Genomic DNA, 27,165 nt, shown 5'->3' on the forward strand with positions numbered 1-27,165 from the left:
AACGAAGAAGGTAGATGCTGGGTGAGCTGAGCTCTCACAGCGCCAGGCGTCGGTATTAGCGGCGGAAAGAAGTACTACTCCGAAAAAGACGCGAAATACAAAATTGGACTTGCGAACATTTTTGGACTTAAACGCAATTTGCAGACATGTTCGTATGTACCGTTGTTCGTAAGTTGAATGTTCGTAAGTAGGGGAGCGTCTGTATTGTCAAAGTGCATTGTTTTTATTTAAAATTGACTTGATTAGCGTCTTTTCTTGTAAAATGCCTCATTACTTTATTCAACCCATGAATGAAGTTTTCTTACTTTTAAGGTCCCCGTAAAGCTAGTATATGAATAGAGTCTGTCAATCAGTCAATTCACATGATAAATTTGGCACGAGTATTTTTTTTACACCGGATGCCATCCATGAAACAGCCAAGCGGAAATCGAACTCGGGAATTCAACTAACCACAATGGTAGTCGGGCGCTCACACCACTAAGCTACAACAGGTTTTATACTAATATGCATTCACAATAAAGGTCGACTAATATGTCAGCCAGTCGATATAGTATGGACTTTCCACATCAGCTATCGGCCTATACAGTAATCCCTCGAATATTGCGGTTAATGTGGTCCAGACATGGCTGCGATAATAGAAAAACCGCAAAATAAGGTCTATTAAAAAAAAAAAAATCAGTCCTGAGTCCTAGTAGAAAGAGTGGCTTCTGGTTACGAGTTTCAGCATGTTTTCACTTTATTTATGAATTTAGAAATAATAAAAAAAATAAAAAATTTAAAGATGGAAAAAAAAATCCCCCAGAAAAATATCTGCGATGTAGTGAGGCCGCGAAAGGGCGAGGGATTACTGTATAGTATACAACGCCGATATAATAGAATAACTGACATGCTCACCATTTGGGTGATGATGAAGGTCAACAGATATATCAGCTGGCTGACACGGTCTTTTTTAAGGGTGTCAGTCAATTTAGAACTCAAATTCAGATTCTTCCTGAGTTTTTTTTTCCAGAATAAAAAGAAACTGTAGCCATAACTATTGTATATTAGTTTTTTCCAGAACATCATACATTGTATTAAAAATAAACTAATTTTAACTTCAATCTCTTTTTTTCCTGGAAAAACGAAATCAAGAAGTGATACGCATCTAATCTAAATTTTGGAGCTTCCTTCTTTGGGTCACCCTGTAAAAGAATAACTGTTATATTCACTGTTTGTGTGGTGATCTTTCTGATGAATTTCTACCTATGTATTAGCTAACTGATATATGGACTTTTTTTTCCAAAACTTGCCAATATAACAAGATACAGACGCTCCCCTACTTACGAACGCAATTGGTTCCAAGCGATTGTTCATAAGTTGAATTTGTTTGTAAGTTGATATAGTGCTATATTTTGTATTATAATTTATGTTTAAGGCCGATATAAGTATATTGAAGGTTTATATAAGTGCATTTGTATGTTTAAGGCTTGTATAAGTAACACGCATTGGTTTGTACTGAAAGAAAAAACATTTAATAAAATGGAGAGAATATGTACAGTACTGTAGAGAGAGAGAGAGATGTATGTATTAGAAACAGGCCAAAAGAAGCGACCTAATGACGATTGCAGTTTTCTTCTTTTTTTCATCATAAATGATGCAGTAGCACTGTATGGCATCATTCAATTGATTTGCAAACTTTGTGCAACGTTCAATATTTGGGTCCTGCTGCTCGATCTTTCTGTTTATAAATGGTACTGAATGTGCAACGCTCACCACTCTCACGCGCATCAAGCTTCGTTATTATTGCCACTCGTTTCAAATGAAATGGCTTGCCTCTTCCTTGCAACTCCCTCAATAGAAGCCTTTAGCTTTTAACCAACCATATTCAATATTGGATGCATGAGATATTTAATGATACAAATGAAAAAGGTTCTTTGCACACTGGAGATACATTCACGCACTTCCGCATTGCAACGAAGAAGAAGGTAGATGCTGGGTGAGCTGAGCTCTCACAGCGCCAGGCGTCGGCATTAGCGGCGGAAAGAAGTACTACTCCGAAAAAGGCGCGAAATACAAAATTGAACTTGCGAACATTTTTGGACTTAAACGCAATTTGCAGACATGTTCGTATGTACCGTTGTTCGTAAGTTGAATGTTCGTAAGTAAGGGAGCGTCTGTAATTCTTATGTTCACTGTTTGGGTAATGATCTTTGTGATGAATGAAGTACCAGAAGAAAAAAAATACTTCTAAACTGCTCTTTTTTTTTTTAAATCATCGTCGTCTTATTGATAGCTTGGGTGTGAATAGACAATCGGTCTTTTGACTATGATAATTTACTCTGTAAAATGTATGTTGTATTTGTTCACTTTCGTGTTAATCATCTTAATGGTGTATTAATGAAATTGGTAATTTTGCAACAACGTTGTACACATTCTGCTTTAAACGAAGCCTCCAAATTTCAGTACAGAATGTTATATAAAAGTTCATTGATGCTCTTTTTAAACGAACATTTGTCTGTCATGCAAAAATAGATCTGAGCTCTTAGAACACACATGCAGTTAGCAATGTTATCAATCAAAAGTGTATATCAGTTTTAATAACATCCACTTTGTTAAATATGTTTGTAATCTTGTAAATGTTAGTGTGGTTTTGTGATGTGTCTAAATTATAGGCTCAATGAAATTGGCAAATGTTTTTCACATGTTCTGCGGCTGCGGATGTATTGAACATATATTTTTATAAATCTATATATTATGCACTTTGACACGATGATTGTCATGCACATGCATACACAGAAGACATGCACATGTCAGGAAGGCAAGATAAAAAGCAAAAACACTTACAGATTCCCCCACTCACTATAAGGGTGAGAAAAAGACAACATTATTGCACTGACATGGTAACGTGGCTCCTCTAAATTGTCAGATTATTTCATTGATGTTGACATGTCCTGTTTTAGGTCAACCATCAATCATGGGACATGAATTTAATAAAAGAACTACATTTGAAATAAACATTTCAGATAACAAAATAAGCTAAGGGTATGTATCAAGAATGACAACAAAACTTTTTAAATTGACTAAACGAATGCAGAAAGAAATCCTTTTTTAACTACAAAGGGAAAGTGTGGTATTCATAACTGTATGTATTTATCTGCAGCATAAAAGAATATGAAAAAATATAAACAAATAAAATTAGAAAATATTTTTTTTCAAATGTAATTGTGATTAACCAAGTATAATGACAATATACTCACGGTTTCATGTTGAACATGTCTTTTACACCCATTGCTTCCCTATGTTTATTTCTCTCATTAATCATTTTGTCTTTCGTCCAGGTCATTTGGACATGATCCGGTTTATCTGTTAAAGTTTTGTCTTCCTTTGTGGAATGTGACGCTGTATTACGATCATGGATCAATTGGGCCTAAAAATGAAAAAGGTAAAAAAATGTGCATGGCTTTGTTTTCTTTAAAATTTCAATATATATACATTTTTGTAGGGGTCAGTGTACCTCTCTCTCCCGTTCTGTGCGTGATAACTGCATTTGTTTGAGCATTTGAGATCTTTGCTCCATCATCAGTGTCTTTTCATAGGTGAAAGCTGAAATGTCACTGTCGTGCTAGGGTGGTAAATATAATTAATTTTGACAAACATGTAATTTGATAAATCAGGTAATGTATGTATAAAAATCTACCCACCATTTCAACCACCTCCACCACTGCATTTAGACGTAAATGGTACAAAAACATCTGGAGATCTTTCTTCATTTGAATGGAATTGTCATCCATTTGAGCCACTGTGAAGATGCGCATTTTACACTTCTTCCATACCTTCAGAAGACAAAAGAAGTTTAATTTATAATTGAAGATTTCATTCTGAATTTGTAGAAGTACTTCATACCAGGGGAGAGTGATCTTAAATTAATGTAACATTGACAGCTCACACACACACTTGACCAAAGATTTCACACACATAACTGTAGTCAGTGTAGCATGAAGTAGTTATAGATTGCTCCATCATGAACTGATTTTTATACAGCTTGTTCTTACCATTCTTTGCAGGCGCAGTAAATGAACTGGATATGTAAAGACAATAAAAAAGATTTCAACATCCATCCATAATTATGGCCACGCTTATAGTTTCTTAAAAATCAAAGTTTGTAAATCCAAAAGCATTCATTGTGTTAAGAGTAGTGGATGACTAATGTTACACTAGAATAGAGCCCACTAGATAAATCCCCTAACCCAAAATGACAGCCAGTTACTTACGCTGCAATCGCCACCTTTAGACATCTCGCTTTACATGTAATATCTAGGCGCTTGATTGGCTACCATCAGGAACAAAAATTTGATAAATGAGTTAGTTGATTTTGATGCTGTTTGGTTGAATTATTTTATCACTGAAATATTTTATTCATTCTCTGTTCTGCATGTCCTCACAAGGGTTGCGGGGGTGCTGGTGGCCATCCTAGCAAACTATGCCCACCAGGCGGGGTACACCTTGAATTGGTGGTCAGCCAATCACAGGGCACAAGTAGACAGATAAGCACTCGCCCTCAAACCTGGAAGCAATTTAAAGTGTTTAACCAGTCTACCAAGCATGTTTTGATTGATGTGGGACGAAACCGTGGTACCGTGAGAAAACCCAAGCAAGCCCAAGGAAAACATGGAAACTCCACACAGGAAGGTCCAAACCTGACATTGAACCCTCAATCTCAGAACTGTGAGGCCTCCGGGCGGCCCATACAATATTTGACTTACATTATTAATTTGATATTACATACTTCATCGTAGACTGGTCGCCAGTTAGCCGTAGGTCACACATGGAGATAGACAACCACTCGCACTAACAATCACACTTCTACCGGGCGAGAATCGATCCCACGCTTGCCTGCACCGAAGTTAGACGGGTGAATGATTACACCGTCATGTGGCTTTTATTTGGTATTTAGAATTATAAAATTCTTCTGTAGTTTATGGATACAGTTTTCATATCTACTAACTGACAACATGAGGAAAATGAATAACAAAAACATTATACAACAAAGTAAAAATTTAGTGCATTGGTATCGCTAGATAGAGATAGTCATCTGACAAACATAACATATTAACAATAGATCCAAACCTTATGTTGACTGATTAAAAATGGCAGCAGCATTAGGAGTCCACCATCATGCACAATCCACCACACATCAATGGTCCCTTCCTTCAGCCGGTCTTGGTTACTTGGAAAGTGGTCGATGTTCTTAGCAACCAGGAGAGCCTGATGGGCTTCTGTTGTCTCCCTCACGGTCTCTAACGTGAAAGACGAGTGTTTTAGTTGAAGTGGATTAAAAAACACAGATTTTATTCATTACTTTTAGCTCACCAATAAAGTTCCTTTTCGAAGAAAAGTCTCTGGCCTGCTTCCAACCTGCTGGCCAAGCCATCAGAACGGCATTGTGCTTCATTCCTCCCAGCCCAGCTGACTGGATGAGCAGAGAGAAACCATCTCGCAGGTTGGAGGACACGACGACGTGGGAGAAACCTTTGGTCTTTTCTGCAGCCATGGCTGCTTTTAGGTTCTGCAGATGAATTGTGATCCAAAGAAATGTTGATGTGAGAGAGAAATCATAACAAACATCACATTTTGAAGTGTTACATGTTCATTTTTAAAGCATGTGGTCCATATTTATTCATTTCATCTGCTAATAGAGAAACTTAATGAATTCCATAAAGATAGATCTCCATATATGGTTCATAGACCTTGGGGCCACTTTTAACAGCAGCTGCCATACTTCAATGTGGATTATCCAACAGACCCTGGAAATACTTCATTCATCGAATATTGTCCTTGCCTTGGTCACTGTCTATTCTTGCTTTGTTCTATGATCCATCATATTCTTCTTATCTAGTGAATTTGTGTTATGTTTACTTTGTAAAGAAGTTTTTTGAAATTTAGCATGTATTTTTAAATCTAGTACTGTATGTTTAAGGGCGGCCAGGGGATGAGTGGTTAGTGTGTCGGCCTCACAGCTCTGGGGTCCTGGGTGCGAATCCTTTTGTGGGAGTTTGCATGTTCTTAGCGGCCACGCGTGGGTTTTCTCCAGGTACCCCGGTTTCCACCCACATTCCCCCCCAAAAAATGCACGGTAGGCAGGTTGGACACTCTAAATTGCCCCTAGTTATGAGTGTGAGCGTGAATGGTTGTCCGTCTCCTTGTGCCCTGGGCTCGGCTGGCCATCGATTAAGGGTGTCCCTCGCCTTTGGCCTGAAGTCAGCTAGGCTAGGCTCCAGTACCCTTTGTGAGAATAAGCGGTTCAGAAAATGAATTAATAATGCAATGGATACTGTATGTTTAGTGTGCCCCTCTTTGCCTCCCGAGTCCGCTATCCCCTTTCCAGAAGCTTGACTGTAGATTACCTCAAAATAATAGGGTTGATTATAAAAAATCTCGTGGATTTGTATTGCTACACTTTGGAGATGGAAAGCATCAGGCAGACCAAGTATAGCTTACAATCAATGTTGCTCAGTGCGAATGAATCACAACCATCACTTTTGTCTAATTCCGTTCATTAATTAGCGCTGTGAAGTAATGCAAACTGAACACAGAAATAGCCAAACCTGCTCTCCGGTCTTTGCATCAGATCCTCGAGTCATGTAAGTTCCTTCCAGTACAGAACAGACAATGGTAAGCCCTTTGCCTGCTTTGAGCTGTGTAGTGAAGGACAGGAGGCGTGGATGTTTCAACGCCAGGTGCAAGTCGAACTTGCACAATACTAATAGCTGGGGCCTGATGGCATGATAAAAGGTTTTCATGAAAAATGAAACAATGTTCTTGTCATCTTTTGTTTATCCAGTTAAAAAGTAATAATTGTAATAATAAGGTCAGGGTCAAGTCAACCACAAATACCAGGTTTTCTACAAGGCTGTCATATTCTGAGTTAGGGTGTATTCACATTTTCCCATTTGGTTCAGACCAAACCCAAAAAGTTCATGGTGCGCAACTTAGAAAAAAATGTTATCATATTTAAAAAAATTACCAGTCGATATTGATAATTATCACGATAACTATCATATAATGGAGCACCGCAGAGGTTCAGTAAATCTCAGTGTGTTTCACGCATATTAATAAGTAGAGATAAACTGTGTTATCCCGCTCAGACCGTATTGTGCAATGACAGAACAATATTTGCCCATGTGTGGGTTTGTTGTCAAATCCTGGGTCCCTTGCAAAAATTGCAACGTGAAAAGGTACATCATCAAACCAAAAGCATACATTGTATCTTAGTTTGGACCAAAGAAGACGAACTATGCACTTTCCTGGTGTGAATACGCCTTTATTCACATCATTATCTCATTCTACAAAGGCTGTCTATGAATGAAATACTATGCACGCTATGAACTTATGGAACACGATCATGGCCACAGCAGTCGTGAAAGAAATGCAGAAATGCACCTGGACGGCCTTATGGGTCAGATGATGCAGGTGGCAAGGTTGTTTACTATAGTATTGATAGTTTTTAACAGAATAATATTATAGTAGCGGTTTTAAGAGTTTAATTTAGTCAAAATAAGATTAAGACTGAGATCCAGAAGCATGACCTGCCACGGAAATACACAACTCACCTCCAGTTCTTAGTGTGTAGTGGGGCTTCCTCGAGATGAGTTAGAGCATAACGTGCTGCATTTAAGGAGAGACCTCGAAGACCGTCTCCCCACTCCTTTTCTGCCCTGTGCACAGGTTCTTAATTTCACGTCTATCCTTTCTACTAAGCATAGATCTTGGTGCATTGAGATAAATTATTTCAGAGCATGTGTTGAGACAGACGGTATTACCCCTCTAAATACAGCAAGACTGTGCTGTAGGTACTATTTTTGCAGTATATGTTACAGTGGTACCTCGTCATACGACTGCTCGTCATACAATATTCTCGTCTTACGACGGAAATTTCAATCGAATAATTCGCCTGTCATGCGACCAAGCCAGGTGGCCATGGCACTGTCTTTTTTGCATATCTTTCGTGTATAACAATATCTACGAGCACCGGATGAGTTATTCAGACCAGGAAACGCACAACGCGCATGCGCGGGAAAAAGAGGGCTTTCTGGGTAATGAAGTATACTCGTGCACACAACGCCGACAGGCAATGGCACTCTTTCTCAGAATAATACTTTACCCACAATCAATACGTGGGTAAGCTCAGCTGCTGCATTTGCTGTTATTTTTATCTAATACGAGGAGTATTATATTACTTCTCGTTCGCTGCTCATAAGAACATCAGGGGCACTGGCTCGCAACTCCCCGCAATAGCATCCCCGGTAGCAACTCTATCATAGGCGCCGTTCAAAGCGGATGCTACAAGCTAAAAGGGAGCCGCTAGCCAGCGTCCCCGAAGCTCCCATGAGCAGCGGAGCGATCGCTGATAAAAAACTGCTGCTCGTTGGCAAGTGGTTGTGCGTTATCCGATTGTGAGGACATTTGTGTGCATCATTTAGATTAGATTAGATAGATTAAACACATTTTATTTCTATTAAACCACTAGTTATGTGTTACTTTGTTAATAGATGGGGAATTAGAAGAAATAAAACATTTTTTTCCAATCCAATATCCTGTTTTTGGTGTTTTTTCAGAGGGCTGGCAAGAATTAATTTGTTTTCCATTCATTTCAATGGGAAACATCCGCTCGAGTTACGAGAACCTCGTCATACGATCTCAGTCTCGGAACGGATTACGATCGTATGTCGAGGTACCACTGTACATGAATATCTGTTTCTATTTCCACATGGAGGAAAGGAAGACTAGTAGTGACAGATAATTACAGAATGAGATAAACTTTTAAACATGGGTCAATTTGATTCATAAACTCACCCTCTGAACTCAATGTACTTGTATATGACGCCAGCAATCACCATGGCAACCAGGGCATAATACCAGGAGGAGATAAACATGAGTGACAAACACAAACTCATCCCCAAGAAAGATAGGGTCCTAGGATTCACAAAGAACCATTATAACAATATAATTTTAAATTTATATTATATTCTTTTATAGATTAAAGATTTGGGAATTGTAATGTGTTTGTATCTAAGTGATTGGGACTAATATGAGAAGCAAAGAAATGTCCTCACCAGTGATAGAATTGGAAGCGAGGTCTCCAGTTGGGGGTTCGAAGTAATGTCTGGACTGCACAGGCCAGGTTTACAAACAAATAGCACATGAGAAAAAACCTGTGGATATGCAATAAAAAGAAATAAGAAATGAAGAGATGTGACAAAAAAGTTTGTGCAAGTGTGTGTGTAATTTTTCTTCAATACACCTTACTAAATTTGGAATATACAGTAACTATGAACTTGTAATTGCAGAGAAGCCTCAGCCTTTATTGAGTTCTAACATGAAAATAAAAATATAAAAAGGCCATTCATTCATCTTCCGTACTACGCATCTTTGTAAACTGCTGGAGCCTATCCCAGGGGACTTTGGGCGAAAGGCTTACTACACCCTAGACTGCTCGCCAGTTAGCCATAGGGGACACAGAGAGACAGACAACCACTCACGCACCCAATCATACCACCGCCGAGTGGGAAGCAATCACATGTTTCCCTGCACTGAAGTCAGGTGAGTGAACCCCTTCCAATAATTGATAAATAGCAATTAAATAAAAAGAACAGTTTTTCCCATGATTTTGAAAATAAAAGGTTGTTTTGCTTTGTTTAATTGATAGATAGCAAGTAAATAAAAAGAAACATTTTTCCATGAATTTCTGAATAGCAGGATAATTTGCTTGGCCAAATGGCAATGTTAGTGTCCTGGGTTTAAGACAAAAGACTGCATGTTTATCAATTACTGAAGCTATCCAACAGCGATAAGCCTAAACAAGCATTTTATGATGGACTTCAAACATTGACCCAGCCATTCAATTTTAACTCTTGGCTGTGGACGAAAGGTGGACTACACGCCAGACAGTAATATATGTTTGGCATGGCTGTAAATGTTATGTTATAATATTTGTCCTAGTTCTTCAATTTAAACTAAAACCTTAATCTCATCTTTCATCCATCTTCTTAAAACAATGCCAAAGCCCCAAAAAATCCATATCCTGCATGATCAATCATCCTTAGTTTCATTTAACAATCCTTGATGTGTTATAGCATGATGCTCCCCGCTAATAATATTTGACACAGTTTATTTGATCTCATTCGATATTAAAAGTGGCAAGGCTCTAAGTTAAGATTTTAGGTCACCCGTCCGATATTTTGTTGTCTCGTGACAAACTTGATCTTGCACTCTTTGTTCAAGAACAGCAATTTTTTTTTCCTTACCAGAGACAAATGTTGCATTGATGCAAACACTTATTCCTTTGTAGTTTTTGGTTGCTAAATCGAAATCTGACCCTATTTTTTTCAGCAAAACTTTGCAAAGTTTTAGACTCCAGATACAGGAGACCAACATTATGGAAAATGTGACGTGGTGTACTGCACTGCTCAGAGGAAAAGACATGGTGAAATGAGATATCAAAAATAATCTAATTACTTCTCCAAGACAAGTAGTTTGAGATTTTTATGACACCAAAATGGGATAAAGATTTCTTTTTCCTGTGTCTCAATTACTTGTGTGTCTCTCTCATCTCAGGCAGAGTTGTCTACATGAGCACAGTTTACACACATCCCAGTTTTAGCAACTCACTCTCCCTTTAATAGACGATACAGTCATCTCATATCTGATCCACTGGTTCTTCTTCGCTTTCAAACCTAATTTTGTTTTCACCGCCAATTAGTGCGGAAGACCGAATTTTTTAAATTTTTTATTTATTTGCTTGCACTACTGTGCTTGCCCTATATAAAGGGCGCTTGGCCGGGAGTTTTCTTCCTTGCCCCAGGCAATCAGGAAGCGTTCAACTTTGAGCTCTGACTAGCTTAAAAGTGCTGATGGGTTTCTAACAATCTGTCAACCTGTCATACGTACATGGAGAGAATGGGAGCCACAGCATCCAGCGAAGCAATGAGTATTCCTATTTCACAGATACCGACTGTTAGCAACAAAGCCCAGGTGGGCTCTCCATTAGTTTTGCCATGACCAAAAATCTAAGAAACAAAAGAACAGAAGAGAGAACTTTAATTTGAACGTAGAAAGCAACATCACCCAGATCATTCAAATCTCAAAGTGAAACTTGTCCATATTTATCATATATTTGCTGCTTCATGTTTAGGTTGCTCTAAAGCAGGGGTCGGGAACCTTTTTGAAAGAGAGAGCCATAAACAATTACTATTTTCAAATGTTATTCCTTGAGAGCCAGACTCACAATTTAAAAGTCGAAATACATGAAAATATGCCAATTTTTTAGCCATTTTAACACTTTTAAAGTACAAAAAGTCTTTGAATTCTTTTGACAACATTTTTACGCTGTTGCTAATCATTGAATATCAATCAGTATCAATGAGAGAATAGATGCAGAAGACTCTAATGCAGGGGTCAGGAACCTTTTTGATGGAAAGAGCCATAAACAATTCATATTTTTTTAAATGTTAATCCTTGAGAGCCATGCTCCGAATTTAAAAGTCAACATACATGAAAATATGTGCCTTTTTTAGTCACTTCACCACTTTTAAAGTACAAAAAGTCTCTGTATTCTTTTGACAACATTGTTACGTTGTTGCTAATCAATGAGTATCAATGAGAAAATCCATGCAAAAAAATGATTATAAGGCGCTGGTGTAGTGTCAATGCCATACTACCAACGTAAAGCTCCTATTCCTGCGCTTTCTCACCAGCAGTTTCCATTGTTTACCTCACAGGTTAGTGGAGAGCCATATGCACCCATCAAAAGAGCCATATGTGGCTCCCGAGCCATAGGTTCCCTACCCCTGCTCTAAAGTTTCCGAATTTATAGCTCTATATTCCTCAATAAAAACTGTTAGTCACCTATGATTATATGTAGACTGAAATATCAGAAAAATATGGTACTAGCCATGTTTTACTCACAACAATATGCATTTTGACAGTTGTTTAAAACCGAACTGTGTCAACCTGACCTGTAAGAATGGAATGATTCCATCACGAGCAATGGCCTGTAAGAGTCGGGGGGCTCCAGTCAGGCTTTGAAGCCCCGCCCCACAACAGGAAAAGAATGAGCCAATTACAATAACCCAAGGTGATGGCCAGGCCAGCACACCAATTACTGGGTTTTTCTTGACAGAGTCCCCAAACCTGGAACCGGCAATACATACATTATTTATTAACTGTACAGTTATTGAAAAAGTTGATAAGGATCAACTTACTTGTCTCTCAGTACAACTCCCTCTATACATGCACCAAACAATAGCACACAGGAGATGTCTGATACAGAAGTTAAGGTGAAAATATATAAAATATATTGTGTACAACCTTTTTTTATTCTCCACGCCTAGCCATTTGGAAAATGCAGAAGAATAACAATTTATACTCACTCTCTTGTATCCTCTTTACAACTGCTTATTTTTTTTTTTTTTAAATGGTATATACAGACGCTCCCCTACTTACGAACGAGTTAGGTTCCGAGCGATTGTTCATAAGTTGAATTTGTTTGTAAGTTGCTCAGTGCTATATTTTGTATTATAATTTATGTTTAAGGCCTATACAAGTATATTGAAGGTTTATATAAGTGCATTTGTATGTTTAAGGCTTGTATAAGTAACACACATTGGTTTGTACTGAAAAAAACATTTAATAACATGGAGAGAATACATACAGTACTGTATACATACATTAGAGAGAGAGAGAGAGATTTACTAGAAACTGGCCGAAAGAAGCTATCTAATGACGATTGCAGTTTTCTTTTTTTCATCACAAATGATGCGGTAGCACTGTATGGCATCATTCAATTGATTTGCAAACTTTGTGCAACGTTCAATATTTGGGTCCTGCTGCTCGATCTTTATGTTTATAAATGGTACTGACGGTCGAACGATTCAAGTTGTATTCACGTGCAACGCTCACCACTTTCTGACGCGCATCAAGCTTCGTTATTATTGCCACTCATTTCAAATGAAATGGCTTGCCTCTTCCTTGCACCTCCCTCAATAGTAGCCTTTCGCTTTTCACCAACCATATTCAATAATGGATGCACGAGATATTTAATGATACAAATGAAAAAGGTTCTTTGCGCACTGGAGATACGTTCACGCACTTCCGCATTGCAACGAACTGGGCAGAGGAAGGTGGATGCTAGGTGAGCTGAGCAATCACAGCGCCAGGCGTCGGTATTAGCGGCGGAAAGAAGCACTACTCGGAAAAAGGCGCGCAATACAAAATTGAAATTACGAACATTTTTCGACATAAACGCAATTTGCAGACATGTTCGTATGTACCGTTGTTCGTAACTCGAATGTTCGTAAGTAGGGGAGCGTCTGTATATACTCCAATAAATACCTTGGTTTCAAATGTTTCCTTTTCCAATGCATTCATTTGTTTATGGAGGATACAGAAGAAAGATGTGGTGAGAATGGCCATTATAGTTCCAATTGGTATAGACCGCTGCGCATCTCTTAGATCACCAGATCTGTTTGAGCCAGCCATTATGCCTGGATTTAACAAGAGAAAAATAAAGTTCAGTTTTAATTGCAAATGAGGCAATGGGACATATTCCACTGCAATATTAGTTGTATGAGTATGAGTATTCACCTGTAACTGAGGGGAAATATATTCCCACCAGTAGTGTGAAGAAGGTGGTGATATCACTGAAGACATAGGGTTTATATATATCACCAGAAGAGTCTTGAGCTGGTACTGAATCCTGATTTTTCTTTTCTATTAATGTATAAGCTGGACCATAGTCACCCCACAGGTTGTCTGATTCACAACAAGATAAGAACACAACAATCTTCAATGGGAATAGACATACTATATACAAACCACTATTTTGTATTTCAGACACACTGGGGAGAGGGTGGTTTTAGCTTCCCTGCTGAAGCCCCATGCCGTGACAAGACCTCATATTAGTGGGAGAAAATGAAGGAATAATGCTCACCTTTGATAACTCCACTTAAGAGGCCTGGAATAGCTGGTATCTCTGTCACATTATTCAGACTGAAATAGTCATCACAGGTAGCATTGAGGTGTTCGCTGTTACAAAAAAGTCTCCAGAGATCGGTGGTTAAAGTCTGGTTGTTCACTATCTGCGTCTTTGCACACACTTCAAATTCGTCGTTCTTCAGAGAACGGTTTCCTAGAAGACACACACTAAAGCCCATTTCAGACATAGGAGTAAGTCGGATAATGTACTGGTATTTACATGGCATTTACAGAGCTGCTGACCTCCTTTGACCCCATTTCAGGAGTACCCTTGTCCCATTTCCGGAGTGAATGCGATTCACGCAAAATCGATACAAAATGTAAGAAAAATAACGTAAGACAATTTAAATCAAACTGCTATCACGTTTTTACATCAATTGAAATATTGAGTTTTTGGAAACTATTGAAAAAGTACAGCACAATGAAAATAAGTTTATCTTTGTGTTTGGGTCCTTCTACGTGCATTTTGCAGTCAGTAATTCCACCACTATGTGTCATGCTGAAGTCGCACCTTCATGTTGTGCAATGTGCAAATGTCGGTCCTTTTGGAGATGGTTTCAACATGGGATATTTGTTGAATATGAACCAATAAACTTCTGCGAGTGTATGGGTTTCTTATTACAAGATTCATCCAAATTGCCATCCATTTTGTGCTTATCCTGAGCAGGCATATTGCTAAGACTTACCAGTGCTGTGTACGCCTACTTCCTTTAGAACAACCCCGGAAATGATAGGATTTGTTTCAATACAAAAGACTGGTGGTTTAGTCAACCTTAATAATACTTATTTCCCTCATGAAACAAAACGAAAAAGTTTAAGCGATAGATGCTACCTATGCAATAGATTGCCACGCTTATGTCGCAAAAGATGAATCATTTGTCAGAACTTGTAACTCGGATGATTCACAAAGCAATCGTATTCCCGAATTCATCCGATTTACAGTGCAGTTGAATCAAATGAGGTAGTAAGATACGGAAGCCGTAGCGATGATTTGAATTTCAAGAGATTTAAATTGGAAATTTGGTACTTTTCCGAAATGGTTACTTAAAAAAAGTTTGCGTTACTTGCAAACTCCGGAAATTCCGGAGAAGTTGGCAGCTCTGCATTCACAAAGTCGAAATGCAGTTTTGTGGTTCAGCTCATAAGGACGTTAGCTGCATCTTTACCAGCTTGTGACCTACTAGTCACAAGTCCGTTACATTACTGGGTTGCGCTGTGTGTGAAAGTAGCACGTAATTTCCCGCTAATCTATATTGATAGGAATTAAACAAATAACATTACATAAGACAAAAAAAGTGTATTTTCAATCAACCTCTCCGTTTCTCAGTAAATGTAGTTTAGTCTTTCCTTCCAGATACTGAATATCTGATTGGGAGTATATTGTTTTGTCAACATGTGTCACTTCATTGCTGGTGTAAAATAGCTGTTGGTTGAAGATTTATAAAACACTTGGATATATATACACATGTCAAAGCTATTTGTTAGCCCATTCATGGCATTTGGAAAAATGTGGTAGTATTATTTTAAGGCTGTGGTGTTTGTGTTAGCAGCCAATTTATCTGGATAGAATTTTTTAAATGTTATTGGTTATACACTACAGTTCTAACTATGAGAGGTAAAGAGTTCAGCGCCTCTTTGTTAAGAGAGGTGCTTAATTATAAAACAGCTTGTTTCTGGAAACTACCTAACTCTGGTATCTTAATGCACTATTGTTTAAGACAGTGTCGTCAAATAATGAATGTGGGAGGATACTCTGGCCGATTACTCCTGACAAACTCTTACTTGCTGGGATGTGAGCACCCTCAATGTAGTATCTTAGTTGCCACCACAGAGTGGTACTCAATACAAAAAAAATGCTTGTTTCCGGAAACCACCTAACTCTTGTATCTTAAGGCAGTGGTATTTTAGATAGTGTTTTAAAACAATGAATGTGGGAGGCTAAAATGGCCGATTACTCACGTGGCCTCCGAGGGCTCAATGAGTGTCTTGATAACACCTGCATAGGTGGCCATGATTGAGAGCATGACACAGGCCAGAAAGACTAGGGCCAGTTTGTTCACATACCTGCAAATGAGCAAAAGAAACAGTCTAATATGTGTTTAATTGGGTTAGTGAAGTGTTACGTGTCATTTGGATACATACTTTACCCCCACAAACACAATAAGAGCCATCAGAAGCAAGCAACATGTTCCATACACTCGCGTATTGTTAAGGGCTGCTGATTCTTCACCTTCAACAGTTTTGGCCTCAAATAAAGTTGCTGTTGGAACAATGTATGTCTGCCAATAGAGAGTAAGTAGATGGTTACTGTTTGAGTCAATCAGTTCAAGTCTTGCATTGTAACCGTTGCTGTGGGCCACATACCAGCAGGATCTCAATGGTGCCCAGTATGTAAAGGGATCCAGCAAAGGTGGTACCCAGGTAGAAACACAGTCCAACTGCACCACCAAACTCTGGTCCCAATGATCTGGAGATCATGTAGTAGGAGCCTCCCGCTTAGAAGAAACTTCATGTTGGTTAGAATTCAGATACTCAAAAGACCATTTTGGATTGTGACAATTGTTGAGTATACATATATCTATTTCTTTTGTGCAAGACAGCAAGCACACCATCATCATTAAACCTATTTTAGGAAATATAAATACCAGTACACATAGTATGTCCATGATTTTGACTAAACGTACCTGGGACAACTCCATTTGTTGCTATGGCACTCATGGATATCGCTGTGAGTAATGTCTGCCAAAAAATAAAAAGATACAGGCTAAGTGGGAATAACATACAGTGGTACCTCGACACACGAGTGCCCCGACATACGAGCAATTTGAGATACGAGTAAAATTTTGAGCAAATATTTATCTTGAGATACGAGTAAAATTTTGAGCAAATATTTATCTTGAGATACGAGACAAATTTTGATGTACAAGCAGACAGCGGACGCGAGAGGCTGCTCATAAGAACATCATGGGCACTGTCTCTCTCCCCGCAACTCCCTCGTGCAATGTCTCTGTGGTCGCAACTCCCTCGTGTAATGTCTCTGCGAGCACTGGGCGGAGCGTTGCATTTTTTCAGTGTTTTTTTCCCGTTAGTCAGTGCGAATTGCGTATATACTAATTCTCGTTGGCAAGTGGTCGTGCGTTATCCTATTGTGAGGACATTTGTGTGCATAATTTTCGGAATATTTTGAAGGGAATACAAAAGCAAACATCTAGGCATGTGAAAGTCAGGGTGGAGGTTGAGAAAATAGATCCAACCCGGCTGGGAGAGGAAAGGTATCAACATTTAAAGCGAAATTAGAATTAAGTTTAAGTGTGTCTGCATCGTAATCTAAGTTCATTTAAATTTGTGTATGTTATGTTACGAGCGCGTTGCCATGGAGTCAGGGTGGAGGCGGGGCAAATGAAGCCAAGCCAGGAGAAGAAAGGTATCAAAATTTAAAACAAAATTAGATTTAAGTTTAGTGTAAGGTTAGATTAAATTTATTTTAGTGTGTGTCTGCATCGTAATCCAAGTTCATTTAAATTTGTTAGTTATGTTACGAGCGCGTTGCCATGCAAAAGGTCCTCCCCCCTCTCTCTGTCCGTCTCTCTCTCCCTCCCCCTGCGAAATCCGCATAATTTTAGTACTATTAAACACATTTTAGTAATATTAAACCACTAGTTATTTGTTACTTTGTTAATAGATGGCGAATTAGAACAAATAAAAATGTTTTTCCAATCCAATATCCTGTTTTGGATGTTTTTTCAGAGGGTTGGAACGAATTAATTTGTTTTTAGTTCATTTCCATGGGAAACGTTCGTTTGAGTTACGAGAATATCGACATACGAGCTCAGTCCCGTAACGCATTAAGCTTGTATCTCGAGGTACCACTGTATTTGCTAAGTGTATGAAAGCAAAAATGTGATCACAAACTGGCCTGTTCCCAAGCTTCCAGAAGGAATTTAGCACACAATCAAAGCGATTGTGGGGGTTTTACTGTGAAACTATAATGAACCCTCTGACAGTTAAAGTTCCTGTCAAGTCATTTCCATGATTTGTTTCATTCAACTTGAAAATCATAGGTCAAATGGAAAAGCCATTGGTTAAACATCCACAATGGTTTCTGCAAATACCTTAGTGATCATATAATGAACAGATATTTGTCTTGAACTACTTTTGAATTGCATTTTGTAATAAGAAATAATAGGCGGGAACAGTCTTTTATTTCTGTATTACAGTAATCCCTCAAATATCACGGTTAATAGTAGAAGAGACATGGCTGCAATAATCGAAAAATCGCGAAGTAGGGTCACCCCTATTATAACTTTTCTTTCTTTCTTCCGTGCTGAGCCCTAGTAGCAAGAGTGGCTTCCGCGTACACGTTTCAGCATGGATTTTCCCATTTTTATGAACTTAAAAATAATAATAATAATAATAGTAATAATAATTAATAGCGGGAAAAAATATCGCGAAGTAGTGAATTCGCGATGACTGAAGACACGATAATCGAGAGATTACTGTAATATAAGATTTTAATGTACAGTTATTACAACTAATCTTTTAGATTGTTTCATTGTAAAATTCATTGTATTATTTACATAAATAACTATAACAAAATAAATAATATAAACTAAGTGTGGGACAAAAACAATTGTTCAATTGTGCATAAATCATAAGTCATGTGATATTTTGTGCAGTACCACATCATCTTCCAGCACTTGAGCATTTATGCGTCTGAGGAGAAGTTCCAAGCAGGTCAGAACCGCCTTAGTGTTATCACATTTTAAAATTAATAAATACTACAGTAAAATATACATTTCTAGTCACAAATAATGTAGTTGACGTCTAAAACAAATATTAATGCAATTGAGTCAAATATGTAGACCATCAATGGAAAGCTTTATCTCATTTTATCTAAAAGGATAAACATTGTGTGGCGTGGGACGCTTGCTGAGTGCAGATTGTTCACTTTATGTGTGAAGTGAAAACAATAATCTCTCTGTATGGCCTCCTTGAGCAATTGACATAGCACTCAGAGAGACTGCAATCTCATTTTGATGATTTGCTTCTAAATTGCTGAATACGTATAATTTAAGGTAAGTGCTGAAAACAATTGAGTGCTAACATCTCTGAGTTACAGGCAAAACTCTCATTGTCTGAATTTGTTGTCAGATTTTTTTAAGGCGTGTTTTACGGCATACTTTATGGCCAGGCGCCACCATTTTCTTGGTTATTCAGTCGGTCTTGATTTTAGCAAATACAAATGCATACCTGTCAATATATACGTTTTTCCTGTATTTTATCAGTTTTTTGATCATTTCAAATTGTGTATGTCGTATAACAACTTTTGTACAGGATTTTTTTTAAGTACTTTTTTTGTAAAACCGATCTCGTTTTACCCATTTCGGCTCTAATCCGGATCGTCTTAGTCACTGGTAGCAGATGAAAACATCATTGTCGACTGCTAATATTGTCATGCTTTAAGCATGATATGCGCAAACGCATTCCCCTTTCACAGGTCCTCCTTTTCACTATATAAATAAAGCACGTCAGCAAGCAATGTACCCAGAGAGTCAAGATATCAGTGTCATACAGCGACATCTACCGAATTTTGAATTTAGTGCATACAAAAGGCGCACCGACTGATTGGGCACCCCGTCCACTTTGGGGAAACTTTTAGAGTTTTAAGTGGGCCCTATGTGAGTAAATATGTGCCGCGTTGTATTTGCACTGTTTATTATCACTTAATAAGGGGAATTGGAATCATTAATAGAGGGAGCAATAGGCCGAGGTTGAGAGGTATGCAAATACCACAATGCCTTTAATATGCAAGTTCCCGGGATCTCACAATGCACTATAGAACATGTTTGATGTTATTTAAATTATCAAAATGGGGCAATAAATAAAGACTTCTGATGGATACACAGATAGATACATTTCTAATGGAAAGTAAAAACACTCCCGCCCCCTACTCCAACACCTGCCACACACACACATGCACACAAACACACACGCACACACACACAAACACACACACACAAACACAAACACACACACACTCACAAACAAACACAAATTGGAAAAGTTGGTATGCTCTGTTTTGGAAAGTGATGCGCTGCTGTACTTAACTAAGAAAAAAAAGTATTTAGGTAGGGGTCCTGGGTTCGATCCCAGATCGGTCCTCCTGTGTGGAGTTTGCATGTTCTTTCCGGGCTTGCGTGGGTTTTCTCCAAGTAGTGCGGGTTCCCCCCACATTCCAAAAACATGTATGGTAGGCTGGTTGAACACTCTAAATTGTCCCTAGGTGAATGGTTGTCCGTCTCTTTGTGCAGTGCATTTGGCTGGCCACCAATTCAGGGTGTTAAAATAAATAATGTTAGCACAATGTTAGTCTCAATTCTGACTTAATTTACTCTACTGTTCCATAATAAATTTATAAAAATAAAGACACCTGTCAAAACTTCTGCAGGTTCTTAGCTCTATTGCACAACAGAAGAATAAAAATACTTTTTAAAGTCATCATATCTTATATTCTCTTTTCTTATTAAGTAAGGTAACACACTTTCATAATTGAATAATGAGGAAAGTAATTTAGTTACGTATTCACAGTAGATTGAAGTTTCAAATTTAAAAGAAAAAAGATGTGATAGTTATCGTGATAATTATTGATATCGACTGATAATTTTTTTATTGTGATAACAATTTGTGTCATATCGCCCTGATCTAGTAGTATGATTGACAGTCAGCACGGACATTCCTACAGTGTCTTAGAGCTAAAAGAACAAAGCCTTTTTAAAGCCTGGTTACACATACTCATTATTCATTCAAATTTGGCAAGGTTGTTAATAACAAGCTTTACTTCCCAATGCAACAATTTATATATATTTTTTTACTTCCAGTTTACTGCCCCTTTAATGAACTAAATAAAACTACTGTAATATTCCCAGCTTATACTCACAAGGGTCACAGGGGTGCTGGACCCTATCCCAGCTCATTACGGTCACCAGGCAGTGCACATAGAGATGGACAACCATCATGGTATACTTTACTAATGTGCGTTTGTAATTTCTAAAAGGAGAAATATTGTACGTTTCCACTAGATACTGAGAGAAACACTGAGAAATACGCTGTCTTCTTCAGAATTACATTCTGGCTCGGATGGTTCAAACATTTGGAGGGTTCAACCAGCCTACCCTGCATGTTTTTGGGATGTGGGAGGAAACTGGAGTACCTGGAGAAAACTGCTCCAGTAAAATCAATGGTATATATATGTATGTTGACAAGATTCTCATAATTTTTCAAGTCTGAACACATCTTTCCTCAAAGACGGATCTCATCCCAGTTTTTTCGTGACGTTTTAATAACTCACACAAATGCAGCACATGGAGACAATGGCGAAGGAGCCAAGGATTCCTGCTGTTCCGACAATCCAGGTGAGACGCAAGAAAAGAATGACGCCCAGAATGTTCTGCAGGCAGGGCAGGTACACTCCAATGAACGTTCCCATTTGAGGCACCTTGAAAAGCAAGAAACATCAGCTGTCAGATGTACAGTACAATTATTTACTCATTCATACAGCCTTTCCACCATCTAAATTAATGTTCATTCATTTTCAAAACCATGTATTTTCTAAGGGTCGTGGTGGGTGCATTAATTTGGTTAATTAGCCTACCGTACCATGCATGTTTTTGAGACGTGGGAGGATACCAGCAATTCGCAAAACAGAGTTGGTTATTGGTGAGAGTTCCAACTGTGCAAGCAAGCAGTTGGGAATCTGAGAGAAAATTGATTTATCTAAATTTAAGGGAGAGGTGGCCCAGGGGCTTGAGTGGTTAGCACGTCGGGCTCACAGCTCTGGGGTCCTGGGTTCAAATGCAGGTCGGTCCACGTGTGTGGAGTTTGCATGTTCTCCCTGGGTCTGCGTGGGTTTTCTCCGGGTACTCCGGTTTCTAATAGGAGACTCTAAATTGCCCCTAAGTATGAGTGTGAGTGTGAGAGTGAATGGTTGACCGTCTCCTCGTGCCCTGTGATTGGCTGGCCACCAATTCCGGCGTCCCCCGCCTTTGGCCCGAAGTCAGCTGGGATAGGCTCCAAATAAAGTGGTTCAGAAAATGAGTGATTGGATAAATTAAGTGAATTGCAAAAACATTAAACATATCCAATAAAATAATTTAGAACATTAGGAATAAGAAAGCAGATTTTAAAAAAAGACTATTTACTAAGAGACATTTAGGTGGGAGAAGCCAATGGCAGAAATATAATGTCTACCATTATTACTTTAACTTCGTTGGGTCCATTTTAATAAAAGAATCATAATAGCATCATATCAGCAACAACACGTGGAAAGAAACCTGAAGGAGTCAAGTTTATTTAAATGAAGGCAGCGCGCTACTCTAGAAGAATAAAATTATTAAAAGCACTCCTGATTTTTAACTTTAATAAACTTCAGACTGTAGCGCCCTTTTAAACACCAACAAGTCAGAAAACAATCAAGCACCCAAACACCAGTTTTCTGATGTGGTTTCCTCCCACATTCCAAAAACATGCATGGTAGGCTGATTGGACACTCTAAAATTGCCCCTAGGCATGGGTGAGTGTGCATGGTTGTCCGTCTCCTTGTGCCCTGCGATCAGCTGGCCACCGATTCAGGGTGTGTCCCCTGCCTCTGGCCCGGAGACAGCTGGGATTGGCTCCAGCACCCCCCACGACCCTAATGAGGATAAAGCGGTTCAGAAAATGAGATGAGATCTTAATGCAGAAGGAAATTGGTTTAATATTCATATAACTGTACTTAAACCTACCAATCCAGCAATGATAATATTCTGATATTTAAAAAAAACTATCAGTTATTTATAATTAAGGGTTTTTGTACACATAACATTGCTGCAAACTCAGCATGCAGAGATAAAGGTCACTCTTCCAAACCTGTAATTATTGAAACCAACACACTATCTCTGGTTATGATACCTCATTACACCCTTGAAGTCCAACATAACTCCTCAGGTACAGTACAGAAGCTACACAATCCATAAACTCTACTTCCCAAATAAAAACCTACATGTACGTACCATATTTTGAGTAGTAATAATGTTGTTCTGGACTTTATCCATGGCTTTCAGTTGTTTGTCAACATGTTGCAAATGCCCTCATGTAGACTTCCAAATGTCCCACATCTCCTGTCTAGTAGCCGCGGTTGCGCTTTACTTAATTTCCTTCAATTGGTTTGCATTGCACTGCTCTGCTTTGAAGTTATGAGCCCAAGATCTCAAGTGTACCAAATAAAGAGCAAAGCTACCATGGGAGGCGGGATTATGACTGAATTTATGATAGCCACTGAACAGAACAGCTCTTTAGAATTCTATAGTCTTTCTTTCAATAACTTGAAATAAGATTGAGTGAGGCTGTTCTTGAACGTCACAGTTAGTATATTCTATTACATTTTAAAAACGAAATATTGAGCAAGAGGGGATTTTTTAACTCAAGTTTAGAATGGCACTGAACATCAATATCCACAGTTTATTGACAATAGCCCATTTTTCCTTCGACACCACATTTTGAAATAGTACAAATGTTTTACTGAATTCAAAGAGAAGAAATGAAATTGTGGGTTGTTAAATAACTAAAAGGAAAAAGAAGATATTTGTTGTGTTCTACCAAGCAATTGGTAAGCATTTCCAGTCAAAGCTCTTTTTGTCTCGTGTCTCCAACATGCCCCTAAAACCTTTTTGACATACCACGCATTATTTTTTTAAACAAACAACTACTTGTATTTGCTCTTTTGTTTTACCTCATAGTGTGATACTAAGAAATAAACTCTTCCAATGCCTGCGAGTATATAACTTCAAAGCAAGTTTTAGGGTGTTATGTAGCATCTGCAACTCAATCAAGTGAGAATTGGAAAAAACTGAGTACAGTAATCCCTCAAATATCGCGGATAATGTAGACCAGACGTAGCCGCAATAATCGAAAAACCGTGAAATAGGATCACCCCTATTATTACTACCATACTACATGTTTTTGTGCCTATACAAAAATCCAAGTACACTTATCAAGAAGTGTATTTATTAAATATTACAGTTATAATCAAATGAAAAAAATATACATATGTGCGTATACATATGCGCGTATACATATGCGCGTATACATATGTACGTATACATATTGTTAGGACTAACTTGTTATTGTTTTTCCATTGCTTTCTCCCCGTGTTCTGATGTTTGTTTCCCTACTCTTGTTTGTCCCTCCTGCCTTGCCGTTGTGCTCGCGCAGCTGCACCTGATTCAAAATTAGTTCCTGTTGTGTCTATTTAAACCCCACTGATTATTATGTCATTTGTCGGATTGTCTGCCTTATTTCCCTTGCCATGTGTCTGCGTTACCTCGTTCCTCGATTCCCTGTGTTTTCCCTAGTCCGGTTTGGTTTTGTGATTTGATACCTAAGTCTTTGTTATTTTCTAAGATCCTGCCTAAGTTATTAAAGTGTCTGATTACGAGCACTACTTCCCTCGTCCTCGCCTGCTTCCCCGCGATTGTGTCCTATTCCTCGTAACCTCGCCTCGACGTCTCACCAAGGATGTAACACATATACATATACAGTCGTACCTCTACTTACGAAATTAATTGGTTCCAGAACTTTTTTCGTAACTTGAAAATTTTGTAAGTAAATCAGTACTTTATATGTAAATTCTGTAATTCGTTCCACGGTCCTCACACAACTGCCAACTAAACCCTTTAAAATTGGTCAAAGTGTCCTAATTTTGTATGAAAGATGTGAGGAAACACAGAAAAATGAGAGGTTTTAAGGAAATGATTTATTAATGTCTTAAAATAAATGAAGCCTATGAAAATGTGCCGTGCACCGCTGAAATAGTTTCCTCTGTGGCCGTTGTTATGGAAGACGTAATGCCCGTGTTTGTCCGCCAAGAGCCCGTTCTACCAGGGCCGAAAGACGTCCACTTTGTAGTACATTTTTAGACTTTTACCTGTGCCCTGTATGTGAGCGATGAAATGAGAGCCCAGAGAGGGTAGCAATGTTCTAAAGTGAGAATCAATGCATCCGCGACCATATTTTCAAAATAAAATAACAGATAATGAAATGCATTTACTTTTTGGGGGATTTCGTAACTTGGATCTTTTTCGTATCTCGAGTCACTCATTTACATATAAAAAAAAATTGTAGCCTGAATATTTCGTATCCAGAGGCATTCGTAAGTAGAGGCATGACTGTATTTTATTTAGAAAATATTGTCGCGGATGTATTGATTCTCACTTTAGAACATCGCTACCCCAACCACCGGTCTGCAAGCCACCTAGTGCCGGTCCGTCAGAGTAAAAAGTATTAACGTTTTCAATCTCGTCCTCCTACTTGAAATGAGAAAGGTTGTTATAATAATAATAATAAATGATTGCTATAATGCTTGGGACTTGTTTTTTTGCCGTCTTGGGTATTGTTCGTGCACTGATCCCACCCTCACACAATTTTGTCTTAAGTTGTCGCCCTCACTATTAGCTGGTCCTCGAGAAAGTAGAAAGAGCTTTACCGGTCCTCGGTGAGAAAAAGGTTGGGGAACGCTGCTCTACTGGGCTCTCATTTCATCGCTGCTATTCTATCTCATATAATGACAATAAAAGCATTCAATTCAATTGGCTGTCTCACAACTACCACTATCCATGTTTCAAAATTCTCTCTTACATACCTGTCCACCTTGACTAAATGCTCCCCTTATTAATGATTGCAATGCCTCTTATTAAGCGATTAAAAACCGTACAAATGAAACGAACATATTTTCACACACACAGACATAGGGCACAGGTAAACGTTTAAAATGTAGTGCAATGTGGATGGCTTTCGGCCCTGGTAGAACGGACTCTTGCCGCCACCTGGCGGACAAACACAGGCATTACGTCTCCCATAATAACAACCGCCGTAAAGTCACAACTGCTGGAGCTTTATCTGTTAATTTTTTTTTCCGGTGTGTGTTTTTCCTCACACACGTTCATAGGTGGTTATATTTTACAACGCTTCAACATCTTTGCAATTGGTGTTTGCAAATGGTCACACCCCACTAAAAAAAAGAAACTTTTTTTCTTGTGAATCAACAGTTTATATCAAAAGTGCATACCATGATGGCAAACTTTCTGATCCCATCTTCAGCCGCTTCATGTTCCCGAACACCTTGGGTGAGGTTGGTGTAATGGGCTAGCTTGCTTAGAAGAGATGCCACCATAGGGTTGCTCTCCATTTCTTCCTTCAGAGGAGCACAGAAAAGGATCAACATTAGATACAGTTTTCTACTTCATATATCTGGAACCAAATAAGCCAAGCTTGAGGTATAACACAATTGCTAATGTTTACCTGAAATTTTCTTATACCTAGAAAGAGAGATGTCAGAGTTCTAGAGTGCACAAATGATCATGGATCCAGTCAACTACAGATTAGGGTTTATTGATTGATTCCCCAAGCGTTCACGTCTATTTTAGGTAAAATATATCAGGAAGCAGGCAACAACCACTGGCCATTAATCCTTTATAGCCTGAGGGTAAGTCCAAAGTTGCATTTTAAATTATATAAGTTCCATGTATAATGTCATTGTTTTCCAGTAGTCATGTAAGAACAATTTGCAAGCTTTATTCAACTTGCTTTTTGAGCCTTACCTCAAACAAGGCCATGTTTTTTCCATCATACTGTTCCTTGTCATCATCTGAGTTGATAAAAGGCCGCGACTCCCTTTGAATGTCATCTTCTTGAGGGATTCACAAGTAAAACACAGATATTGTTACATTGTAAAGGAAATTACAGGAACAACAGTAGAATCAGATTTTTAAAAATTAACAAGAAATACTACAATGCTATATATTCATTCTGGTGCTGAGCCGGTACCAGAAATAATGCATATAGTACCGCAATCTGTGCAGTCCGGACCGCATACAATATTGCTCGTGTATCCGTTTGCAGTACAGTTTGTGCGGTCCATTCGGTAGTCAGGAGTTTCGGTACCCCAATAGCTGAGCAAGCGCATAATCCAACTTTGGTAACATTTGCTACAGCCCTCTGTGGTTTTTGCTGTTCTTGTATTTTTACTTTGGTGATCGCCATGTCTACTGCCTAGAATTATTTTTCAAAGGTGAGTATACGCTAAATATTGAATGAGTGACTTCCAAAATACAATAGTTGATT

General features: G+C 38.5%; 1 protein-coding gene across 3 annotated transcripts in view; it reads right to left on the reverse strand.

Moving 5' to 3' along the window:
* The window catches only part of LOC144086150 (solute carrier family 12 member 7-like), a 40,169-nt gene that overhangs the window by 8,738 nt on the left and 4,266 nt on the right, over window positions 1-27,165 (reverse strand). For 2 of the 3 annotated variants that reach the window (XM_077615967.1, XM_077615966.1), the window contains exons 3-25: window positions 26,643-26,731; window positions 26,111-26,236; window positions 21,359-21,505; window positions 16,695-16,749; window positions 16,375-16,505; window positions 16,153-16,289; window positions 15,970-16,074; window positions 13,967-14,178; window positions 13,621-13,788; window positions 13,422-13,520; window positions 12,240-12,297; window positions 11,994-12,168; window positions 10,927-11,045; window positions 9,093-9,191; window positions 8,833-8,952; window positions 7,590-7,694; window positions 6,585-6,753; window positions 5,350-5,545; window positions 5,107-5,276; window positions 3,681-3,812; window positions 3,494-3,601; window positions 3,237-3,406; window positions 2,824-2,838 (exon numbers count right to left, since the gene is read on the reverse strand). In XM_077615967.1, the coding sequence (XP_077472093.1) occupies window positions 2,824-2,838; window positions 3,237-3,406; window positions 3,494-3,601; window positions 3,681-3,812; window positions 5,107-5,276; window positions 5,350-5,545; window positions 6,585-6,753; window positions 7,590-7,694; window positions 8,833-8,952; window positions 9,093-9,191; window positions 10,927-11,045; window positions 11,994-12,168; window positions 12,240-12,297; window positions 13,422-13,520; window positions 13,621-13,788; window positions 13,967-14,178; window positions 15,970-16,074; window positions 16,153-16,289; window positions 16,375-16,505; window positions 16,695-16,749; window positions 21,359-21,505; window positions 26,111-26,236; window positions 26,643-26,731 (2,905 nt within the window). Of the gene's footprint in view, window positions 1-2,823; window positions 2,839-3,236; window positions 3,407-3,493; window positions 3,602-3,680; window positions 3,813-5,106; window positions 5,277-5,349; window positions 5,546-6,584; window positions 6,754-7,589; window positions 7,695-8,832; window positions 8,953-9,092; window positions 9,192-10,926; window positions 11,046-11,993; window positions 12,169-12,239; window positions 12,298-13,421; window positions 13,521-13,620; window positions 13,789-13,966; window positions 14,179-15,969; window positions 16,075-16,152; window positions 16,290-16,374; window positions 16,517-16,694; window positions 16,750-21,358; window positions 21,506-26,110; window positions 26,237-26,642; window positions 26,732-27,165 lie in introns of those variants that run through there. The other variant, XM_077615968.1, reaches the window with a different exon arrangement.

This window comes from Stigmatopora argus, chromosome 12 (genome assembly GCF_051989625.1).
Source record: "Stigmatopora argus isolate UIUO_Sarg chromosome 12, RoL_Sarg_1.0, whole genome shotgun sequence".
Taxonomy (NCBI): domain Eukaryota; kingdom Metazoa; phylum Chordata; class Actinopteri; order Syngnathiformes; family Syngnathidae; genus Stigmatopora; species Stigmatopora argus.